This window comes from Dendropsophus ebraccatus, chromosome 8, assembly GCF_027789765.1.
Source record: "Dendropsophus ebraccatus isolate aDenEbr1 chromosome 8, aDenEbr1.pat, whole genome shotgun sequence".
NCBI classification, from domain to species: domain Eukaryota; kingdom Metazoa; phylum Chordata; class Amphibia; order Anura; family Hylidae; genus Dendropsophus; species Dendropsophus ebraccatus.
The window spans coordinates 76,233,487-76,258,369 of record NC_091461.1 but is presented as its reverse complement, the minus strand read 5'-3'; the positions used below and the strand labels follow the sequence as shown (position 1 = coordinate 76,258,369).

Below are 24,883 nucleotides of genomic sequence, written 5' to 3'. Positions count from 1 at the left end.
TACAGTAAGTAAGCAATACTGAATAGAAATTTTATGTTAAGATATGCTGTGTTACCTAAAAAATATTATTAACATTGACAATTATCAAAAATAAAAGGTAAAGTTTTAAATTTCACCTGCACATTGCTGAACTTTGTAAGAATATGAGAAGCAACTCTGCCACACTGGTAGCTGATTGAAATCCAGGAAGTGAAGAAAACTGGCCTTTGTGCAAATCCACATTGTCTCCTGCTCCCACTGCTCTCCCACCTTAGAAGACAAATCTTCCATGCCTCTGTCTCACATTATGTGTTTTTGCTGAACACAGAATCATGATGCAGACAGGGGGCATGGTGTGATCTCACAGGAGGGTTGGCTGGATCCCCCAATCCCCTGAGTGATTGACCATCTCTGATCAGCCAGCAGCAGGGGCTGCAACTTCACTGCAAAACTCTGCAGTGAAATTAGGGCTATGTTCACACATGTTGGAGTTTCATTGCAGTACTGCAGAGTATTCACAAAAATGATACAGTAACACAACAAAATGATGCGAAACAGCACAGAAGAATAGAGCCAGCACTGCCAATCCCACCTGGTGAAAAAATGACGCATAAACAGCATTTCCCATGTAAGATAATATCTTATTAAGTCCTTATTGTGGGGCTCAACGCAAAAGATGCTTGATCATAATATGTGTGTGGAGATGAAAAAAAAAAAAGAAATTAACTTTAAAAATGTATTTACTTTATTCCAATATTAGCATTACAGGTAAAGGATACAGCGTGCTGTGTGGTGTTACAGGTAGAGAATACAGTGTGCTGTGTGGTGTTACAGGTAGAGAATACACTGCTGTGTGGTGTTACAGGTAGAGAATACAGTGTGCTGTGTGGTGTTACAGGTAATACAGTGTGCTGTGCGCTGTTACAGGTAGAGAATACAGCGTTCTGTGTGGTGTTACAGGTAGAGAATACAGCGTGCTGTGTGGCGTTACAGGTAGAGAATACAGTGTGCTGTGCGGTGTTACAGGTAGAGAATACAGTGTGCTGTGTGGTGTTACAGGTAGAGAATACAGCCTGCTGTGTGGTGTTACAGGTAGAGAATACAGCCTGCTGTGTGGTGTTACAGGCAGAGAATATAGTTCTGTGTTGGTGGGAAAAAATAAAATGATAAAGTACTGCAAATAATTCAGTAACAATGAAACTGCAATGTGTGAACACAGCCTAAAAGTTCTGCAACAGATTTGGGGCAGGGAATTGGCAGGGTTGGGGACTGTGATGAACAGCTGAGGGAAAGCATTGCATTCTGGAACCTGTAGTACTGTGTACACCTGCTCAACCAGGAAATACAACCACACAATACAGGGGGAAAAAAATGAATTTTTGGTAGTTTCAAAACTGGGATAAATGGGTAAGTAATGCTATTTTCTTCCGCAGAAGGTTCTTTTTTTAATCTCTACCTGGAGTTCCCCTTTAATAGATAATTATAAAACACATTTTTTGTGCTCTCTGCCAGTTTTGCTAAATCACAGCATGCTCTGGCTCTGTTTTTTTTTATGGTGTTTTTTCTCCTATATTTTTCTATAGGGGAAAGTCATATGATGAAGAAATAAAATAAATTATAATAATAAAAAAAAAACTATAAAACAACCTAAAAGATTACTATGCTAATATACAATGAATTTAAGAAATGCTAGAAAGCCTGCCAAAAAGCAATAAAAACCACATTTCTGTTTACCCCAACAGCTGTACTGTAGGTGCAAAAATGCAGTCGTAATCTACCCAGGTGAAATTGACCTGAGCATGTAAATTTCTTCTTCAATCTAATTTCTTATTGTCATACATTTATTAAATGTGTACAGTATATAGTAAAATGTTTATTTTGCTGGAAAAAAGCTTGTAGTGCATAATTGTGTGTGACATTATGCTAAGACACATCAATAACTTTTCACTGGGTTCCTATTCACTTGACATTTAATATCATGTAGAAGGTATTATTATGTATACCATGGCATGACTGGCATAGCCTTAGGCTTCATACACGGTCTATGTGGTCTGCTTTATGTCTTATAAGTCTATTTTTATCTGCATGGCATGTCTATACCATACTTCATGCCATTGTAGGGGGTCATAGTATAAAGGAAATAATAGCACCTAAATGTCAATTCATTTAAAAGACGAACAATAGTGAAACATTACAATGCTTTCTAACAAAAGGTTCTTCAGAATTGTTATGTTATCAGGAATAAAGGAAAACAGACATGCCAGGAAAGCTATTAGTATGCTACACCTCTCTTTGTATCTCCTCGCAGCTTACTGTGTTCTTTCTGCAATTAGGAATTTCAGGTGGCCTAGGAGACATTTAACTTTCCTTTTGAGAGTGATCTTTATGGTTATGTAGTTAAATATATGTACAGTGATCAGAAGTTGTTCTGCAACATATAGGTTTTTTGTTTAATGTGAGCTTTTTTTTTAGTTTTAAAGGTTTCAGTAGCTTGTCTTCATTATAGCGCTGCTTGTCAGTGACATCTATCAATCACAGTAGTGCACAGCAGGATCGGAGTCAGAAATATAAATGGAAAAAAAAAAAAAAAAAAAAACTACTTCAAACACTCATACACACAATGCATTGAAACCAAAAATATGTAGAGAGAAAATTGTTGATAGCAATAACAAGACTTAATAAAAAGGTCAAAATACTTGTTGTTGTAATTATACAATTCTTTCATGCTGCATTATGGTGCCCTCACACTACATGTTGTTTTAAAAATGACTTGCTTTCCCATACAGTGATTCGCTACACAAGGTGTCAGGATTGTATCTCTGCGGATTGTAATGCGCCCCTCGGCTCGTGCTGTGCGGCCGAGAAGGCGCTGATTTCTCGCATTCTGTTTCTGTGTTTTGTTTTGCAGTGTCTGAACACTGGTTTATTTGCTCACTTTGTTTGGTGGACACACCCGACAGCACCTGCTGAATTCTATTTGGCCATGTCAGGGTTAATCTGTGTTTTAGTTCTGCTGTGACTGACAGGTCATCCTGCTAGTGGATGTGTTTGTTGTCAGGTGTCTGTGCTTGTAGATCAGGGGGATGGTCCAATTATGTCATGAAACAGAACCCTGGCCTCCTATATAACTTACCCCAGTCTGTGCACTCATTGCTGGTTATTGACTAATGGTGGTTTTACACGGAGCGATAATTCGCCTAATCGCACGATTAACGATTTTGAATGAACAATGTTTTTTTTATAACGATCAGCGTTTAGACAGAACGATACATCGTACGGAAAAAACGTTATGCGATCGTTTTGCGATCGCTTAAGCCTATCTTGCACATAGGTGAAATCGTTGAAAGAATGTTTACATGGAATGATCTGCAAATTTTTTGCGAACGATCAACGACGATTTGAGAACATGTTGACAGATCAAAATAAATGATTTCTCGTTTGCCGCTTGATCGTTCGCTGCATTTACACATACAATTATCGTTTGAATTCGATCATTATCGTGCAAATTCGAACGATAAATCGTTCCGTGTAAAACCACCATAAGTCTCTGCCTGCTAGTGTCTTATGTTATTTGCATCTACTGATCTTTGCCTTGCATCTTTGACGTCCCTTGCTTGCTGCCTGCCCCTGACCATATTGCCTGTACTTTGACTACGTTTTCTGGATTCTGATTTTGTACTTTTGCTGCCCGATTGTTGTGACCCGGACTGTTGACTGTTCCTTATTGTGTTTGTTTGTCTTGTCTGGTTTTGTGTTTGCACTTACTGCAGCGTAGGGAATGCCGCCCAGTTGTCCACAGTTATTTAGAGCTGTTGTGGCAGTTGGTGGGTTCAGCGTCAGGGCTCATTGTCTTGTCTTGTCCCTGCCGTCCGGTTCTTGACACAAGGCGGCCAAGATGATGGACGCACTTGTTAGCTTACTGTACTGTAACTTGTTGGGATTATTCACAAAAGCTTGTGTTCCAATCACGTGCAAGCCCCTCTGTGATGTCACCACCTCACCCTCACTATTTATATATAGGGTGATTTGCTTCCTGGACACAGCTGTGGAGAAAAGGTTACAGCAGGCAGTTAGAGCAGAGCAGGGTGAGAAATACAGAGAGATAGGAACAGAGATGAAAGGATAGGAGGGTGGATTGTGAGTAGATTGTGGGTGGTTTTCTGTGGCAGCAGGGAATCCATTGTCCAGTATACCAAGAAATTGGGTGCTGGTTTTGTTTATACTAAGTCCCTTGGTGCTGGCTGGGCTTTATACCAAGTCACTGTGTGCATTTTACCAAGTAACTGGGTGCTGGCTTGGCAATATAACAAGTCACTGTGTGTGCATTATACCAGTCACTGGGTGCTGGTTGGGCAATATACCAAGTCTCTGTGTGTGCATTATACCAAGTCACTGGGTGCTGGGTGGGCAATATACCAAGTCTCTGTGTGTGCATTATACCAAGTCACTGGGTGCTGGGTGGGCATTATACCAAGTCCCTGTGTATGCATAATACCAAGCCACCGGGTGCTGTTTTGGGCATTATCACTGAGTGCTGAATGGGCAGTACACCAAGTTCCTGGGTGCTGGCTGGACATTATACTAAGTTATTGGCTGGGACTTATACTAATTCACTGGGCCATGACCTTTATTTGGCATTGCTGGCGCAGCACCAAACAGGGGATGGTGCGGCACCTAGCCCCAATTTAACCTAGGAGTCCAGAGTGGTTTGACCTCTATTCGGCATTACTGGAGCAGCACCAAAAGGGGGATGAGGGCTTAGCTAATGTGCAATGGACGTTCATAATAATGAACTAAATATTTAAATGACTAAATAAAATCAAAATGGAATTTTATAAAAAAAATCTTTAAATCAAATTGAAATAGAATTTAAAAATTAAAATCAAATTAAATACATTGAATTTAAAAATTTAACACTTTGTATTTTGTAAAAATGTAATTGAAAAAATAATAAACTTCAAATTGAATTGAAATAGAACTTAAACATTAAAATTAAAATGAATTTTAATAGAAGTTCTAAATTAATAGAAATTCTAAAATAAAAGTTAAACTTTTAATAAATTGAAATTAAATACAAAAATAAAATTAAATTGAATAAATTGAAATTAAAATGACACTTGAATTGAAGCTACTTAAAATGACTTGGGAGACAAAGGTTGTCACACAAGGGGAGGTGAAAGGGTATTTGTAGGGGGATTGGAATGTGTAAAATGTTTTATAAGAAAGCTTTCCAATTTTATTCTGTTGATCCACCAAGGTCCACTGCTATACATGGCAGAAATTGAATGATTGACTGGCTGACATTTTTTTTAAATTGTAATTTTCAATTTTTTTTTTTATACAGTAACAAAAACATCTCTTGGTACTCTAATAAGTCTCACTATTGTAGTTACTATAGTTTGGCTGGTTAAATGAGATTCATTTGTATTCAATTCACAATTTTTTACCCCAAATTTTGTGAATTGAAAAATAAAATTGCGAACCTCATGAAACAACTTTTCATCTGCTTCGCTCATCTCTACCGCATAGTCTACAAATTTTTTTTTACACTACTTTTTCTCTGAAGCCTGACATGAGGTCATCATAAGGTATTCTCTTCTAACAGCTTTAACTGTAGATGTCACTGCTTGATTTGCTAATGGAATGAATGCTCATTCTGTACAAGGACTGTAAAGTTGTGTATCAAAGCATTAGTGACAAGAAAACCGTAATCAGTCATGTTCAAGATAAGAAGAAAAAAATAAAGTGAACTTCGTAAAGTATTCTGTATTCATCTCTGCCTGTGCAGGAGAGTTGAGGTGGTCATAAATCTCAACAGTGGCTACCAGCTCCATGTCAACATGGAAAAGCTTCTCTTTGCAAAAAGAATAGCTATACAATTATCAAACATAGTGAATATATCGACTTTTAACCCCTAGACGACCCTGGACGTAGGGTTACGTCATGGAAGTCTGTCCCCAGACGACCCATGACGTAACCTTACGTCCTGGGTGTTTTTCCCGCTATGAAGCGCGCTCCGGAGCTGAGCGCGCTTCATAGCAGGTGGGGGCCGGCTGCAGTGAGCAGCCGGGACCTCACCGGTAATGACACGCTGCAGCGATCGTGCTGCCGCGTGTCATTAACCCCTTAAACGGCGCGACCGCGGCGTTTAAGTGTAAGTGACAGGGGGAGTCCCCTGTCACTTACCGATCGGGACCCCTGCAGTGTGACTGCGGGGGTCCCGATCGGTAAAACGGATGGCCGGAGGTCTCTCACCTGCCTCCGTGCGGTCCGATCGGCGATCTGCTACACTGAGCCGGCTCAATGAGGCTCAATGAGCAGAGCGCCGATAACACTGATCAATGCTATGCCTATGGCATAGCAATGGTCAGTGTAAAAATCAAAGTACTGTATGTAAAAGTCCCTCAAAGGGACTTCAAAAGTGTAAAAAAAAAAAAGTTAAAAACACCAATAGACTACCCCAAAACCCCTCCCCCAATAAAAGTCTAAATCACCCCTCTTTCCCATTATATAAATAAAACATATAAAAATGAATAAATAGATAAACATATAATATACCGTAGCGTGCGTAATTGTCCGATCTATTAAAATATAACAAGCGTCATTGTGATCGGTAAACGGCGAAAAGAGGGGAAAAAGTGCGCAGATTACCGATTTTATGTTACATTATATATTAAAAAAAATCAATAAAAAGTGATCAAAATGTCCGATCTTCACAAATATGGTACTAATAAAAACTAGAGATCATGGCGGAAAAAATGACACCCCATACAGCCCCATAGGTGAAAAAATAAAACCGTTATAAGCGTCACAATAGGCCCATTTTATTAATATTTAATTGCCAAAAAAAAGGATTTCATAAAAAAATACATATATAACATTAGAGAATCTGTGTAATCTGCATATGGTTGTGTTCGGACTGACCTATAGAATAATAGTGTCATCTCGCTGTTACCATATAGTGCATTACGTAGACACAGGAACCCCCCAAACGTTACCATATTGCATTCTTTTTTACGATTTCACCTATTTATATCTTCTTAAATAATATATTTGGAATTCCATCATACATGTTATGGTAAAATGAATGACGCCATTACAAAGTACAACTATTCCTGTAAAAAACAAGCACTTACATGGCTTGTAGATAGAAAACTGAGAGTGCTAGAGCTCTTAGAAGGGGAGGAGGGAAAAACGAAAGCACTAAGATCAAAATTTGCGCGGTCCACTGGGTCATTTTGGGCCTGGTCCTCAAAGGGTTAATGATAAATCTTCATTGTTTACTTCCAGTGGATAAAGCTCTGTCTATATGATGATCACAGAGGTACATGGTCCAATAAACAGCTCTAGTAACTGTACCATATCTCCAGCTAGCCATGCATGTGTGGGTTCATTGGACTACCACATCAGGGTTTTCATCCATGGAGGGTTTTCAGTTGGGTGACAGTAAGCAGAGAACTTAAAAACAGTAAACTTTTAAAATGTTAATGAGCAGATCTATGTATCTCTATGGACACAGATTTAAACAATCCTTTGTGTAGCTTGATCTTATAGTCCATATAGCCCTTTGCCACTGATTTCCTTTTAAACAATGGGCAGTGGCTAAGTTCACACTTTTGTATTTTTCATCCATCGGGCTGTCAAGACGATGTTCAACATGTGCTAATGATGGTCATCTATAATGTGTATGATGATTATAGATAGCCATCATTAGCTCATATTGGATGTCTTTTGGATGGCTGTCAGCAATGACAGTTGAAAAATCCCATAGTGTTAACTTACCCAGTCGGTGACCTAGGGTTACATGTGAGCTGTATAAACAAAACAAAATACTTAACCCCCGCCCCCTTCAGAACAAAAACAAAACTTGTTCTGGTTTGAAAACTACCTTTAGGATTTGAAGCTAATTTATCATTAAGCACTAACCTGTCCATATAATATGCTGTCCTAGTTATGAATGTATTCTCCAGAATATTAGCCTTTAGCATTTTGTGCCATTAGGTATTGGAGATCAGTGGCTATTAAAGCATATTTTGAAGAGAGTTGTCTAGGAAAACTCTCTGAAGAGAATTGCCTGCCCATCAATATTAAATCATTACCACATATCAGTGTGAGTTTAACTCTAGGCACCAACGGCCATGGTCAATTCCCTTTACTCTTAATAGAGTCTCTCATATTATATCACCACATATTATATCATCATTTAAGTGAACTAAAATACTGTCTACAGTATGTGTATGTGTGTCTGGGGGGGAGGGGTAGCTGAATACATGAACATTATAAATGACACCTGGGGTACCTTGGGGAACGTGTTGAACTGTGACCAGGGAGTTGAAATTGTTTAGCATCAGGCTCATATGGCTTTCTTATACAGTATATGGCACAGGCTGCACTAGTTATAAATTCTATGTAGTCACTAACAAGCCCAGCAGTTTCACCTGAGCCTACCTAAATACCTAACTAGGACTCCACTTAAAACCTGTGCCAGAGGGAGAAGAGATAGTAGGCCACTTCTAATCATTTCACAACAAAGCCTAGCAAAATAGATTTGCTGAGAACAGAATTTATTTGCTAAGTGAGTTATAAATTGCCTCCATTATTTCCCCTGCTGTGGGCTCACTCCATGAATCTTCTGAATTATTATTAGACTAGCTATAAAAACACTGTACATAAGAGAATTAGTGTATGCACAACCTCCTAACATAAACCAGCAGGTCCTAAAAGTATGATGATTATTTTTTGCACTTTTTTTTTTTTTTTGCAGTGTGGGATCAGGTTGTGCAAAAATCATAGATCCAAACTACATCAAGCCATGTCATGCACGTACTCTTTATGTAAGAGCAGCAAGCTAACACCTGGTCCTGGGTGACAGAAAACCATAGCAATCTGCAGCTGCAATGTTTTTCCTGAATTGTTTCTTAATTTATGTTTTTCCAGCCACGTAAATAGCTGTTGTATAAGTCATCTAAACTGTACAGCGGAATACCACCTAAACAACTCAAACAAGTGACACAATAGTAGGAAAATTTGCCATTACAGCTGCACAACACAGAGTAATATTGTAACTGCATATAATTATGCTTGAGTATGACAGTCAAACAGCAATAAGGAGCTGAAAGTAAAAAGCAGTATATACACAAAAGAAATTGTTCAATAAGCTGAAATGGAGCTCATCATGAATGTTTATAGACTCATTAACTCAATAAAGCAGTTTTGTCTGCATTATAATAGATGATGAAGAAAAGAGATTTCCGGTCCAGCCGTTATTGCAAATACATTTACTTTCAAAAATTCTCCATTCATATGCTCCCCAGATTCAGTCATTTGCATTTTAAATGGGATGCTATGATGATGGCAGAATATAAAAATGTTATTAATATTTATACATTAAAACATCTAAGGAATGCGAACGAACACCTGTTGTATTATAAATATTTGAACATTCATTATGTGATTGATTGTGAATGTTGTAGCCTTTTAGCATCCATTAAAGTCTGTCCTCATTTAATGGGCCTTTTCCATATCTTATTTCCTAATGTGTTGAATGTAAAAGATGGGCTACATAAGTTTAAAAAAAAACTAGGTAACAATTAGATAAATCAGGTAAAGGATAAAAGATTAGTGTTGATAATGACATTTTAATGGCTAAAGGCACACTTTTGCTTTCAGAATTGATAATACGTTTTCTTTCCCTGAGTCAGTTCCAGACTGTAGTTCCATTGGCTAACAGAAACTGTTCAGTAGAAAAGAGCCTAGAGCTTCAATGTACCTAGGACGTCTCTTAGATCAGCAGTCAGGTAGTATATTGGAAAGGGCAAACTAATTGCTCCTGATGGCTCCCATTGACTCATGGTCAAATAGTAATATAATTTAAGAGAAATATAGTGTATAGTATATAGTGTATAGTAAATTGTACATGACAGAAAGTCAAGAAAAATTAAAGCTAGGGGAGAGTATGAAAGTTGGGTAAAAAATAAATTGCCAAGAAAAAACAATAAATAAAAGACAAAGGCAAAACTAAACTAAAATAAGGGATGTGTAGTTAGATGCCGAGCAGAGTGGCCGCTTGACCCAACCAGCTCGCTCTATGACCTGCAACTTGCTAATAGCAGCTCACTACAGCTAATATCTCTCTTCTGGGTGAAAGGATCTTATATACAGCGGTATATGATTACAGCTATTCTGCAATATAATACGCAGCTCACTAAAAGCTGCTGGAATTAGATTCCTGACATACACTTACCCTATATTTACCCTGAATGACTCAGTCCAGTGCATCTGGTCCACTTACATCCAGACTTTTTGACTTTAACCTTAGTTACTGTATATCTAGTTTTCCTGTTTTGTGGTCATGGAATAATGCTACACATGAATCTAAGGGGTATGTGTCACGGTTCTTACAACCTGATTATTTTTATTTGCATTAACATTACTTTATTACATTATTTTATTTGTTTTTGCTTTTATATTATCTACATAAAGTTAAAGTGATGAACAGCCTGTTAAAAAGGTAATTATTTTAGAAAAAAACTAAATATATGAATGATGATGTCATTGGTGCGAAAGGAAAACACCTTAAAAGGGTTAGGTTAGGGTTACACTGAATGGCTATGTTCACACATCGTTTAACAGCATCCATTGCATAGCAACAGATGCTGTTAAACAGCCATCGGCGGGCTGCACTCTGCCCGTTCCTGCAGCCGATACCTGCAGGAACATTCTTTTTTCACAATTGATTTGCGGGCACCGTCGGGTGTGCCCGCAAATCAATTAGCCATTCACCTCAATGTAATGTACGGCCGCCATTGCACATTACATTGTGTGAACAGCTGATATTTCCGGACGCTGTTCAGTGAACAGCATTCGGAAATAATTGACAAGCACATTATTTTAACGCCTGTTCTAAAGAACGGGCGTTAGAATAACGATATGTGAACACAGCAGGCGGCATTGCATTGACTTCAATGTAAAGCTGCCCCTGCAGTAAAGAACGGACGCTGAGGCCATTGCAATCAGCGTCCATTCTTTAATAATAAAAAACAATGTGTGAACATAGCCTATTTTTGCTATTTGTTTAAAGTTTCTATTTAAAGGAAAAGAATGGATGCAAAAATGGATGGTAAAAATGCAGTTGTATGTTATCTTGCAGCTTTAGTTTTACATTGACTTAAATTATTTAAGAAAATGGATGGTTGGCCGTGTTTTTCTGTATGTTAAAATTAAAAACAGATAAGACAGTGAAACGTAAACCAGTGAGATGTAAAAACAGTGTGAACCTTGCCTTATTTAAACTTTGAAAATACATCCTTTTTCTTCCAGAAACAGTGCCCCTCATGTCTTCAGCTTGAGTGTGCTTTTGCTGATCAATTCCATTAAAGTGAATGGAACTGAATTGTAATACAACACACAACCTGAGGACGAGTGGTTCTGTGTATGTAAGAAAGTAGCTATGCTTGTTTTAATCCTAAACATCTGCAACAATGGGACCACTCAGTGTTAGTGATCCTGTTTGTCACTAAAATCCCACCAGCACAGTACTAGATATAGAAGTGTGCTGCCCACTCTCCTGAGGTTGATGAAGATTTTTATAAAGGCTGGGATCCTGCCTAAATCGATAACAGAAGCCATTGTGGCCTTGATCTTAAGATATGGAGGTGGGGAGGGATATAGAAATATAACAGATATATAAAAAAAAAGTCAGACTTGCAATAATGCCAGCGAGAACAAAGTCTAATGTAGGGAAAGGCTATGTTCACACAACGTCAAAAATATTGAAAAGGCGTCCGATTTTCTTATTTAAAATAACGTCCGTTTTTGCCGAGATTTAACTGACTGCAATGCCATTGCATTGTAGTCAACGGGAAGACGGACGTCCAATGCACACAATGCATTGAAAAATGGACGTTTTGCCGCGGACGTCAAAATAATGAACATGAACATTATTTTTGTACGTTTTTTATTAGTTGTTCACACACAGTTCTTCTTTTGTCACATTTCTGTCTCCGTTTTTGCTATTAAATTCAATGGACTTTCAATTAAGCACCATCCAACGGCAGATTAGTAACCAAACTAGGATAATGTGCAAACACCCGTCAGTGTACTAAGGGGAGGTCAGGCAACTAAATAATGTCCGTTATTTTAGACTCAAAATGATGGACGTCATTTTAAACGGAGCTGAAAAAACGTTGTGTGAACATAGCCAAACTGTGAATTCTTAATTAACTATAAGGCTATGTTCCCACAATGTATAAAGAATAGCAGTCAGTATTGTTTTGCAACAATGGCCGTTATTTGACATTATTTTTACATAAAAGGAACATATCCTTATACATGTATTTATCTTTTCCATAGTAAGAAGACAAATCATGATCATTATTTGCAGCCATCAGTATTCTGCTTTGATCCGGTAGTGGGAATATAGCCTAATACTTGTGTTACAGCAGCCTGTATATTGCTCATAGATTAACTGGACAGTGATTAGAAATGTGATGTGCACACCCGGTTCACTTCAGTAAACATGTTTTAGTTAAAGGACAAGTGCCATGAAAAACTTTTTCCCAGTAATTGAAGCACATTACAAAGTTATATAACTGTGTAATATGCTTCAATCACCTATCTGCCTCCCTTCCCTGTCTTTTCCCCCCTCCACCCCCCACCAGGAAGTGTCCTAACTCACACAGACCTGATTACTGTCATCACCGTCACCAGGCAGCTCCTTCTTGTGAGGATGAGTCATCAGCAGGAGGGCTGCTCTGGGTCCTGTTACACCAGCCTCCCCCTCCCCTCCTTGTCAGGTGACTCTGCTTCCTCAGCTTATCTTCTCTAGTGACATGACTCCTTCACTGAGTCCACAGCAGCAGGAGAGAGGGTATGAGGGGAGGGGGGAGCTGCCTATCTGCAGAGTCAGTCTGAGGGAAGATAAGCAAGTGAGATGTGACAAGTGATGGCTTGCAGTTGTTCAGCCAATGGGAGCTGAGAAAGCCTGTCACCTGACAAGGCAGGGGAGGGGGGAGGCTGGTGTAACAGGAGAAGGAGCTGAGAGAAGAGCTTGGTGACAGTGACGACAGTAATCAGGTCTGTGTGAGTTAGGACACTTCCTGGTGGGGGATGGAGGGGGGAAAAGACAGGGAAGGGAGGCAGATAGGTGACTGAAGTATATTACAGAGTTATATAACTTTGTAATGTGCTTCAATTACTGGGAAAAAGTTTTTCATGGCACTTGTCCTTAAATATCTAGCTATGCTGTTTCCTATTATAATAGTGTAGGCTGAGCAAAGATCATATAAACTAACAGTTATCTCAGTTCATTTTAAACTTAATGGAGTCAAATTATATCAATCAATACTACAGTATGATTAGGTTGTACAGCGTATCAAGTAGTCAACAGCTCTGTAAATCTTCTATTCCTTACATTCTTAATAACATAATAGTCATTGACCTTTCTTCTTTATCATGATCCATTACCTTTACATTCGAGTTTATTGTTGTCTGTGATCACAACTGACACAATCTCATTAACCAAAACATAAAAGTTTAGCAATGTGTTGCTGTAAAATCAATGTCAAAAGAACAAGCATCATTAGTGAATTAGTAGAAGATGAACTGTCACCAGTGTCATGACTTCATTCCTAAATGTAATCATAGTTGTCTCTCCATGTTACCTAATGGATGCAGCATAGCTACCAATGACATCTGTTTAACTTAGATGTCATTCAGAGGCATCTGTCATGTCACACTGTGCTATTTGATAATACTGTATGTGTGTGGATACATTTCTATACAATGATATGTGTGAAGGCAGTCAGAGCAATCTCTTAAATAACTAGCATGAACAACACATTTACGTTGTGATAGGATGGAAGAATGTTAGGACAGATGCTATAATATATAGATAAAGCATCAACCAAGAAAAAGATGGTTCATCATAATTATTTTGTGTCTTTCTGTACAAATTAGACCTATCATATACACTTTAATTTTATTTTAGCTTTGCATACACAGGATATCAGTTAATTCCAGATGTAAAAATGTATATTATTATTATTATTATTATTATTATTATTATTATTATTATTATTATTATTATTATTATTATTATTATTATTATTATTATTATTCAATTTGAAGTGGTTACCTAGGGTTAAAGTAAACACAACTGCTATATGGAAAAAAAAACACTGTCTCTGGGTTGTGTATGCTTACACGCTGGGTTGTGAATACTTACACCCTGGAATTATTAATAGTGCTTGCACTGGAACTGAAACATGAAGCAGCAGTAGTGACTAAGTGGCTCTGTGTGTGTCTTTGCTTCCCTTTTAATATATCCCAACATGTTTGTCACAAGATGATAACAGGATTTTGAAAATACCTTGGCAGATGTGTATGCTATCTATGTCTGGGTGTGGCCACCCAGGAGTTATGATGTGGACTGTGGCCTTAGGGGGATTTATTGTGTAGTGATATGTTTATCATAAAGAATTCTTATTCATAAGTAAATTCAAAGAAATAATGTTGCACATATCTTAAATTTTATCTCTTTATTAATGATAATTATCTCTTATTTGTTTATTTATTTTCTTGCTTTGCAAAGATGCAATACTGATGTTGTCTTATCTTTATTTTTTGCATGTTCTTCCTGATGCAGCAGACCATTTAGGAATAGAATTTATGGGTAAGTTATCAGTCATTTTTTCTAAAATATTTTCTTTTTAAAACACTATAATGAAATTGTCACATGGTTAATACTGTTAGTAACGATATGACTACCATTCAAAATTTGCCTTAAGCTGCTAATAGCTTGGCTATAAATGGCCACTATATGCAGTAAGTCAGTGTAGTGTGTGCATATGTAACAGAAATGTGATGTGAAATCAGCTTACCTGCTTGTAGATTCACAGGTGTACTTAATCCAATGCATGAAGGAACACACGTTGTAGCCACGTTTTTTTTTACTTTACAGCATTCGAGCAGCTAGAAAGAAAGTACATAAATAAAATGCATTTCTTTTATTTTCCAAATAAAAAAGCATCTTGCAGATGAAAAAATAGAAGATAATGTGAATGCATATCTAACACGTGACTGGTTCTTAATCCTATAAAGCACAAAATGGCAGACAATTGAATATTTAGCCAACGACATAAGTCTCCCCTTCTTTCAGTGCTGAAGAGTTTTATATGTGTAAAATATACCACTACATTACAAACAGTTTTTTAGGGATGTGCAGAACAGCTTTTAACTCTTCTGTAATACTATTATATAAACCCTTAGGTAAAATAAATAAAGCAGCTGTATTTAAAAAGAGACCTTTATATTATTATTATTATTATTATTATTATTATTATTATTATTATTAAAAAAAAATATGTGACCCAACCTCTTAGTAACAACACAGGATGACTGAGCAGGTTTTGGTTGGAACCCATGTGATGGTAAAACATGGAACAACAAGCAATAGAAGTCACAATTATAAGGAGAGGGATACTAAACTTGCCATAAAGAGCCATACATCTACATTGACTTAGCTATGACCGAAGCAAAATATGCAGCTGCTTTTTGGTTGTGTTAGAAAGGAAACCATCACTGAACTTCTTCCCCTATTGTGTTGTTTAGGCTAGCTGCAGCTACTTCTAAGGTACATATAGATTTATGTAGCTTCTACAGAGCTCATTGCTAGCTGTATAAATCCATCTGGTCTCAGATTCTCATATTGGCAGCTGCATGAAGTTAGCATTATATCATATGTCAACTAAAGAAAAACTGCTCCTTTGTGCAAATATATTAAGAAATAAATTAAGAAAGGTTGGTCCCAAGCCACACAGTACATTTTGCAGGTATAACATTTAGCCCTGCAATATCAATGATCCCTATAAAGAAGCACTGAACATCTCGGTCTGCCACTTGACTGAATAATCCAAGCCTATTGCTTTATATAAATAAAGCTACGGAAGTAAATAGTATGTTGACTATTGCAAGTCAGTAACTATATGCCTTCTTCCAGAGCCTTGAAAAATGACCAGGGGTTATTAAATTTCCCCAGAAAGGCAGTGTACCCATCTGTAGACAGTTGTGTTAGGATTCCTGCCCCACATCAGTACAGAGCAGAGTACTGGTTGGCAGAGGTCTTTGACACGCAGACATGTTGGCATGTTTTGTTGTTGCCCTATGCTCAGAATAGACCAATATGCTGTGAACAGAGCAAAAAGCACACAGTTCCAGACATTATGTAGTGGCTCAGCTGTGTTACTGCAGCTCAGCTGTCATTGAAGTCAATGGAAGGTAAGTTGCAGTAACCCAGCACAACCACTATTTATAGTAGGGAGCTTTATGCCTCTGTCTCATTGCACTGTACGTTGCATACCCATAATCTCTGGTAATTTGCTGATATATATGTGTGTGTGTGTGTGTGTGTGTGTGTGTGTGTTTCCAATGTATATGCCAAATGTACACCATGAATGTAGTGTAAACATAGTCTTAGCACAATAATATTATTGATTTAAATGAAAGTATTCTGTGCAATATCCTCATGTGTCTTGTTAGCTGGAGCTTGGTATTGTGGGAACAACAGCTCTTTGAAGTTGTTTATGGGATCAGTATGAGCTAGCTCTGAATAAAAAGAACATCCATATGTGTTTTATTGTGTATATGCTATGTATTATGTATTAAAATGGTATTTGCTAAGTGTTAAGAAATCTTCCTCCGCCATGCATATTTTATGTGTAAATAGGTCTATTTAATGCCAAAGAATTTTACTTTTCTACTTTTAAGACATGAATAAGTAAAAGGCTAGAAATTCAAGAACTGATCTGGCTTTTGTGTCAAGAAATAAAAGGCCTGGATTTAAGCCACATTAAATGCACAATAAGATGAAAAGAATGTCCTACACTGGAGCAGCTATTTCTTGACAAATACACAATAAAAAACATTTTTTAAATTTCATGATTCAAATCAAACAAATTGAAGTAAAATGTTTTCCAGCAGGGTAAAGAACTGTACATGATATTAAATAATGGCCTCCAATCCAAAGACTATTCAGAGCAAAGTGGTGTGTGGCTGATGGACCAAAGTTAAAGAATATTGCAAAGCATACTGTATTACTGTATAGTGTGTGTATGCAGAGGAAACAGATAGGCTTGATATTATTTATTAACTTATGTTTTATGTTTCCTCTGTGAAGTCTTAACCACATAACAAATACATCCATATATATTATTTAAATAAAAGGCAGAGCAGGCAAAATGCTTGTAAGAACTGGTACTGTATATTGAGTATGTGTTGTGGGTCTTTTTAATGATGTGCAAAGTGTACAGCTAAGAGTCCTGTGCTTTTATAATAGCCATCAATTGTCTGAAAAAGATTTCAGAGCTAGTTTTGTGGACAGCTGCTAATTGTCTACAGATAATGTTGATTACCGATGGCTGCAAGAGTTGGTGGCAGCTCTAGGGAGCCCATGTTTTCTAGGAAGCCTTAGGGCTGCATCTATCTTCTGCAGCCACCAGTAATTACATGCTGATCCTATTTCTAAAATGTCAATGTACTTATGGGGGACATTTATTAAGTCCGGCGTTTTCTGACCCAGACTTAAAAATGTCCCCGCAGCTTAGATACTACAGAGATTTATGCAGAGGCACACCTCATAAGTCCTGTGCACACCAGTGCTCAGAGCTGGCGTAGGTGTCCTGATCATTTTTCTGCAAGACAAATGATAAATTAAGCGGACCCTGAGTCCAAGCCCCCTCCACACCTCCTCCCCGCCCCGTACCATGCGGAAAATGGCCAGATGCGAATATTTATTTGCAAAACAGCCATTTACCACCGAAAAATACGCCTTTTTAGCTTCATAAATGTCCCCCATAGTATACTCGAGTCCTTCATTAACTTTATGTGATTGTTTGAGTCTGAATTTGCTTACTTTGAAACTATCCTTGTTTAATAGTGAGGGACTGGAGACCAGTCAAATCCTAAAATATTACAGACAGTTTGACATGACATAAGTTTTCCACTATAATTAAAATTGATCTTTTTTGTCTGTCTACACCGAGCTCTCAATATATGTTGAGAAAATATAGCCCCAAAGAAGTTTGTTTGTAGAAACTGAAAAACCAACAACAGAATAATACCCATGTTTTTTTCTCAAAATAAGACACTGTCAAATATTATTGTTCCCCCTCTGAATAAAGAACTAGGGCTTATTTTAGGAGTAGGTCTTATTTTTCGGGGAAGCACTGTATTCCTCTACACTGTAACCCCACTTTATATGGTATTTATCCACTAGAGTTTGAGCAGATTTACAGTAATAACGAAGTGAATTGCTTTGTTATCTCTGCAATCCACTCATCAGCCTGCTACCTATTAAATTACTTCTGCTCCGTGGTGCTCCTCCCTGCATACTGGGAAAAGATAGATGAAGTTCAGGGAAACTGGGAAAAGTTTCCCAGGACTGCATCCAACTTTCCCCCCACCTGGAATGGAACAGCAGTCAGTTAAAAAGAAACAGACTGATGACCGGATTGCAGAGATAACAAATCACTCTGCTTCATTATTACTGTAAATTAACTCATCTCTATTAACCACCTGTATGTATGCCCCTCTGTTGTTTGGCTCCTATTGTATACTGTACGTTTCCCTGTAGTTAGGCCACTATATGGTATACTTCCCTCCCCCTCATACCTCCCCTCTCTGCAGTAGGCCCCCCATACTGTATGCATCACCCACTGCAGGTAGTCCTTATACTTTTTACCTTTCTCCCCCCTACCCAGTTGGCCCATGTATCCTCTGTCTCCCCATATTTAATGTACCTTATTGTGCACTTTCTTACCACTCCTGCCTCCCCTATAGCTTGTGTTGAGGAGTTAGGGTCAGAGCATAACAAGTCTGATGCTCAACCACCTAGTGTCAGGGATATGGTCAACTGACTTCAACTAGGGATTGTTTTTGGAGTAGGGCAAATATTTAAAGCTTACTCCAAAATGTCTGCAAAATAAAGCTAGATCTTATTTTCATATATTTTTTCCCTCTCTGAGAAGTAGTGTCACAGTAGCAGTAGGCTTATATGAGAGTGTGTTACACAGCAAGAGCAGGTGAGGCCCCCTACTGGTACTGGTTCATGTCATAATGACATCTTCATGAACATGGATATATTGCTTATTGATCCAACGTCTAATTTATTGCAAAAGAGATTGTGACCCTTGAGCTATTTTCTCAATTTCTTATTTTCTAATTTTCCATGGCCTATAAGGCAACCTAATCTGGGCCCTATCCCTTCATTATGTGTAGCCTTGAGTACAACTCAGCATATTGCAAATATTTGATTAAATATTTACAACACAGAAACATTGTTATTGACAGAATTATAACATTTTAATGTGCCTTATATTCTTACCAAACAATCATAGCTATCAATACATACATTCATCTCAATTATGAAATATTATACTAATTCTACTTCCAATATTTTATTGAATATACCCTGACATATCTATGGAGAATTCTTCTACTTTTATTTTACTTTGTGAAAAATGAAACAGTAGGAATATCATTATATAACAATTTTCCTTGTTTATATGATTACCATTGCATTTTTCACAGTTTGTTAGCTAAGATTATTTACAAACTAATATTATTTTATTAAATGGCAAAATACAGTAGGTGATTCTTGACAATCTAAGTAAAGTAAGGAAAAGATGTCTTGTCTGAAGGAAACACATAACTATTTTTCCCTTGTGCTGTATGTTCCCTTTATGTTGGATCTACTCCTGGCTTTGACTTAAAAATCTGCCAAGAAAAATTAAAAGGGTACTGCTGTGTGCCCTGCAGAAAGTGGTTTATTCTTTCCAGCCTGACACCTCTGTCTATGCCAGTAACTGTCCAGGTCAGTAGCAAATGTCCATATGCGCCCGCAGCCCCCGGTCGCAGCCCCCGGGGGCTGGTGGGCTGGGGGCGATTGTGCGGCCGGGGACGATCGTGCGGCCGGGGGCGATCGTGCGGCCGGGGGCTGCGGGGCGATCGTGTGGCCGGGGGCTGCGGGGCTGGGGCAATCGTCCAGCCGGGGGCTGCGGGGCTGGGGGCAATCGCGTGGCCAGGGGCGATCGTGCGGCCGGGGGCTGCGGGGCTGGAGGCGAATGTGCGGCCGGGGGCAATGGTGCGGCTGGGGGCGATCGGGGCTGCAGGGGGGCGGGCAGGATATACATTACCTGATCCCGGCTCCTGCTTGCTTCGGCGGCTCCCGGCATGTTCCGCCCGGCCAATCAGTGCGCTGCCCTGCCGCAGCGCACTGATTGGCCGGGCGGGCCGTGAAGACACTGGGAGCCCCGAAGCAAGCAGGAAAGGGGACCCGGTAATGTATAATGTCCGGCGGCCGGGGGGTTAATAGGGCAGGCTGCAGACAAAATTGCAGCAGGGATGTACATCCCTGCTGCGATTTTGTCTTCCATTGAAAGAATAGGGGCCGGATCCGCAGCGAGTCTCGCTGCAAATACGCAGCAAGGGGACTCGCTGCAGATCCGGCAAGTGTGTTTGTAACCTAAAGTAGAATTGTTTCAGTTGCCCCTAGCAACCAATCTGCTAAGAATTAAATGTGAAATCTGATTGGTTGCTAGGGGCAACTGAGCCAGTTCTGCTTCACACCAGTTTGAATTTAGTGCCCATGCCAAAACATTTCCATCATAGCATATATTATCCACACCAGTTTAATGCCTTGCCACAGTAGAATGTGCAACACAAGCCCCAAGAACAGAATTATACGCCCCCATAAACGTGGTTCAGAAAGAGGACATGTCCCTTCTTGTTAAAGGAGAAGTTTGGGAAAATTTTTATTAAAGTATTGTATTGTCCCTCAAAAGTTATACAAATCACCAATATACACTTATTACAACACATGCTTATAAATTGCTTTTTTCCCTGCACTTATTACTGCATCAAGACTTCACTTTCTGGATAAAATAGTGATGTCACGACCCGACTCCCAGAGCTGTGTGGGCTGTGGCTGCTGGAGAGGATAATGGCTCAGTGTCGATCCAGTGCCCTGTGTCCTTCAGTATCCCCCTGCCATCATCCTCTCCAGCAGCCACAACCCGCACAGCTCTGACAGTCGAGTCGTGACATCACCATTTTATCTAGGAAGTGAAGCCTTGATGCATTAGTAAGTGCAGGGAAAGAAGCAATTTAATTTCACGTAATAAGTGCACATTGGTGATTTGACATTTGGGGGGGGGGGGGGGGGCAATACAATACTCACAAAAAAAAATTTCACCAAACTTCTCAATCTTACCATTCATGTAAAATTTTTCAGGACAAGCATGGTAACATGGTAACATGGCAATAACTGTTCTTATAGTTTTTTGATATCACAAGGGTACTTTGAGGATTCTTGATCGGGTATATATCCCAATATCCTCCACCAAGGTCCACTACTGTCCATGGTGGAAATTGAACAATTTTTAAATATCATCATTTTAAAAATTTTAACACTGTAACAACAACATCTGCTACTGCTACTTCAGCTACTATAGTTTGGCTGTTTTAATTCGTTTATATTTGATTCACAAATTTTTACGAATCTGACCCAAAATTTGTGAACCTTGCAAAACGAATTTTCAGCTGCTTTCAGCTGCTCATCTCTACTCACAATCTATGTTACACAAACTCACATATTGATTTGCAATCAGCTTGCCACTAGAATTAACTTTCCACACTTGTGGTTTTCTTGGAGAGACTATTAGGTAAATTAATGCATAAAATGTATACATTGGCCAGTAAATGGGCAGATCAGATATTCTGGCAGCTTGATTTCAAGATTGTCCTACGCACGTGTTATTGTGTGGTTTTTTTTTTTGTGTGTGTATTTTTTTAATCTGCTTATATAACCTCTACAATCTTTTAATTGCATATAATAAAAGCTACACAATTTGCTTAAGTCCGCAGTATTCAGGCCTGAATTTCCATTACTATGGTTTAAAAGAGAGCATTTAATCCACAAGAAAAAAGATTAAGTATTAGAGGTATGTACATCCTCCCACTAATGCCTCTAGCTCGGATTTCCACGTCTTTTTCTCATAATTAGGTTGTGTAATCAGAGTCAGGTAGAACAAAGTAAATGTGTTGTGTTCTGTCTTCTAAAGAGATAACAAGGTATGGAAATACATTATTTTTATCCTTTGTATTGCAGTAGGCGTCTGTTACCTTTATTGCTATATTTATTCCCATTCTGTGGAGACATAGTTTTGTGTTAAGAATTCAATTTCTTTGAAGAGTAATTCCCCTTTTTTATTGCTTTCTGAACTGCACATGGATATGTGTGTTTTGATACAGTGATTGAGATTTAAGACAAAATATCTGTAACCATTTCAGACAGACAGGAACAATAGTCAGTAGAAAACACACAAAAATAGATATCTGTTGGGTATACCAGTCACGGTTATTCTATGAAAAATTTCCCTTGGTGCAGGGCATAATGGGAGTCAAGGACCATTTCACAAATCAAAGCGTCACTAACATGAAGGTGACGATGGCGGCCACAGTCACCTGACAGCAGGGCATCACTGATGCCGACACAGGACTGGAAAAAAGTATTGACAATACACAATGGGGGAATAAATAACTGTAAATTCAAGAACTGTCTGGTTTTGCCTATAGCAGCGAATTACAGCTCAGGTTGCATCTTATTACAGTATAAAATGACCCAGAGCCCTGATTAGTTTCTATAGGCGAAACAAGAAGGTTTTTAGCTTTACAGTTTTTATTTATTCCCCAGATGTGTGTATATGTGATTGTATGTGCATGTGTGTATATGTGTCCTTACAAAAAGTAAATAAAAGGCAATTAAAATGTCACACATGCTCAAAAATAGTACAACTAGAAAATGTCCTTATGTTACATAAGAAAGTTGATAAAGTAGGTATTGTCATAAATGACCTGCAGAGTATAATTTAAATGTCCATTATACTGCACAGAAAACATTACAGATATTATTAATTTTTGATGCTTGAATCTTCGACTTCAGTATCAAAGCCCATTGAAAGCTATGGGATACTTGAGAATTTAAATCAGTGCCCCCTGATTGGTGGAGGGTGTATGGTTAACCTATCATGTTTTTTCCTTCTAATTTTTGTATATTTCATCACTTGAAGGGATGTTAAACAAAATGTGCATACCGCCCGAGTTCTAATGTGTCTTGTAGAAACCTTTTTTTTTTTTTTTTTTTTTAAACCTAATTTTTGTGTACTTTGTTTAAACATTCCTTCAAGAGACAAAATATACAAAAATTACAGAGAAAAAATGCAATAGGTTACTGTGACTGGTAGGATATATAATATATTATTAGTATTATATATATTAGTTATTGAAGGTGTATTGCCACCTTTATACAAGTACAGAGCTTGATCAGACACCCCCTTGCTCGATTGAGCACTATGCTTGACCAAGCATACTGACACAACACAACAGATAGTAACTCACATTTGCAATGTGTTTACTCTTTGTCAGCAGTATTTGGGAAAGGTCATTTTACTTTTAAGGATGTTAAAAGGCCTAGATATTTAGCCACAATTTTTTTTAAATTTTACATACAGCTACAAAAATCAGATACAGTAAAAGGAGCAACGATTAGGTACAGTGACAGGCACAAACATTAACAGGGGTCAGGGATGAGTATCAGATACAACAGGTGACGGGGCAACTATTAGGTACAGCAACAGGGGTCAGAGGCAACAATTGGATACAGTAATGGGACGGGTAAAGATCAGAGTAGAAAAGGATTGTTTTGTGTTATGTGTGCTTACTGTACTGCAGAGCTGGTCTTCACTTATAGCTTTAATCTCCTCCCACACACGCCAAAGGGGATCAGAGCTGGGAAAGCTGTCAGAAGCAAGTCCTTCTGAAATTTCTCACTGTGCTTGGTCCATCTGTCCCAGGCTAGGTATCTAATCAGAAAGCATACAAAAAAATTCAGTTAACCACAGTTGCAGCACAATTAATCCTGCCTAGTGCATGGCAGTGCAGTGTCTACCATGTACAAGAACAGGATAAAGTAAGCCAGCAGTCCAGGGAATGGTCCAAAAGTTTATTCATTCAAAGCTCCATAAAAACAGACTTTTTGCAGAAGAGACACATGCATGAAGTCTGTTTTTATGGAGCTTTGAATGAATAAACTTTTGGACCATTCTCTGAACTACTGAATTACTTTAACCTAACTAGAAAGCTCCCTAGCTAACAGGAAGTGCTAGACCCATTGCGGCCTAACACTCGTAGTAAGACACTTTGATTTCAGGCAACCAGAGTGAGAGACTTTGCCCACCCCCCAAAATAGATGGACACAGTGGGAAATCATTTTTATTAGATTTAGGTGACATACAGAAAGTTTTAACAAAAGCCAGACCTGAACGAGAAATGGGAGTGAATGTATGACCATTAGCTATCTAACCCTTACATGTTCCAGGTAAATATGACATGGAGAAAATGGGAGTAATCTTTTGGTATTTCATATATAGCATTTTCCATTCCTAGGAATTTACTTGCATTTATTTTATAAAAGAATTTCATGAAATGAACATACAACATCCTCAACAAGCACAAAGACATGAAGAGAAGAAAGAAGACTTTATAGTCTTTACACTTTACAGTTCTGCAATCAGGAGCTAAAATGTTATTTCTGTCCAGCGACTGACAAAACTGCAACATTTAATTAAACTTTCATCTTTATCTTATCTATGAAGGGGTTGTTTCCATAATCCTACCCCTGGAATTGTCTTCTGCTCTGTTGGATTGAAGCTTTACCGATTGTATATCTTGAAAGACCACAGAACTGGCTTGCTTGGAATTAAAGCACTTGATGATTAAACACCTGTGTTGTATTGAAACTTTGTTGCAATGATAAGAACCACAACTTTAAAGGTGACCTTGAGATATTCAA

The 24,883-nt window shown here is 38.3% G+C and overlaps 1 protein-coding gene across 1 annotated transcript in view; it reads left to right on the top strand.

Moving 5' to 3' along the window:
* NRG3 (neuregulin 3) overlaps window positions 1-24,883 on the top strand; it is a 673,333-nt gene that overhangs the window by 543,365 nt on the left and 105,085 nt on the right. Inside the window, exon 4 of the mRNA XM_069980695.1 lies at window positions 14,624-14,650. Within this exon, the coding sequence (XP_069836796.1) occupies window positions 14,624-14,650 (27 nt within the window). The remainder of the gene's footprint in view (window positions 1-14,623; window positions 14,651-24,883) is intronic.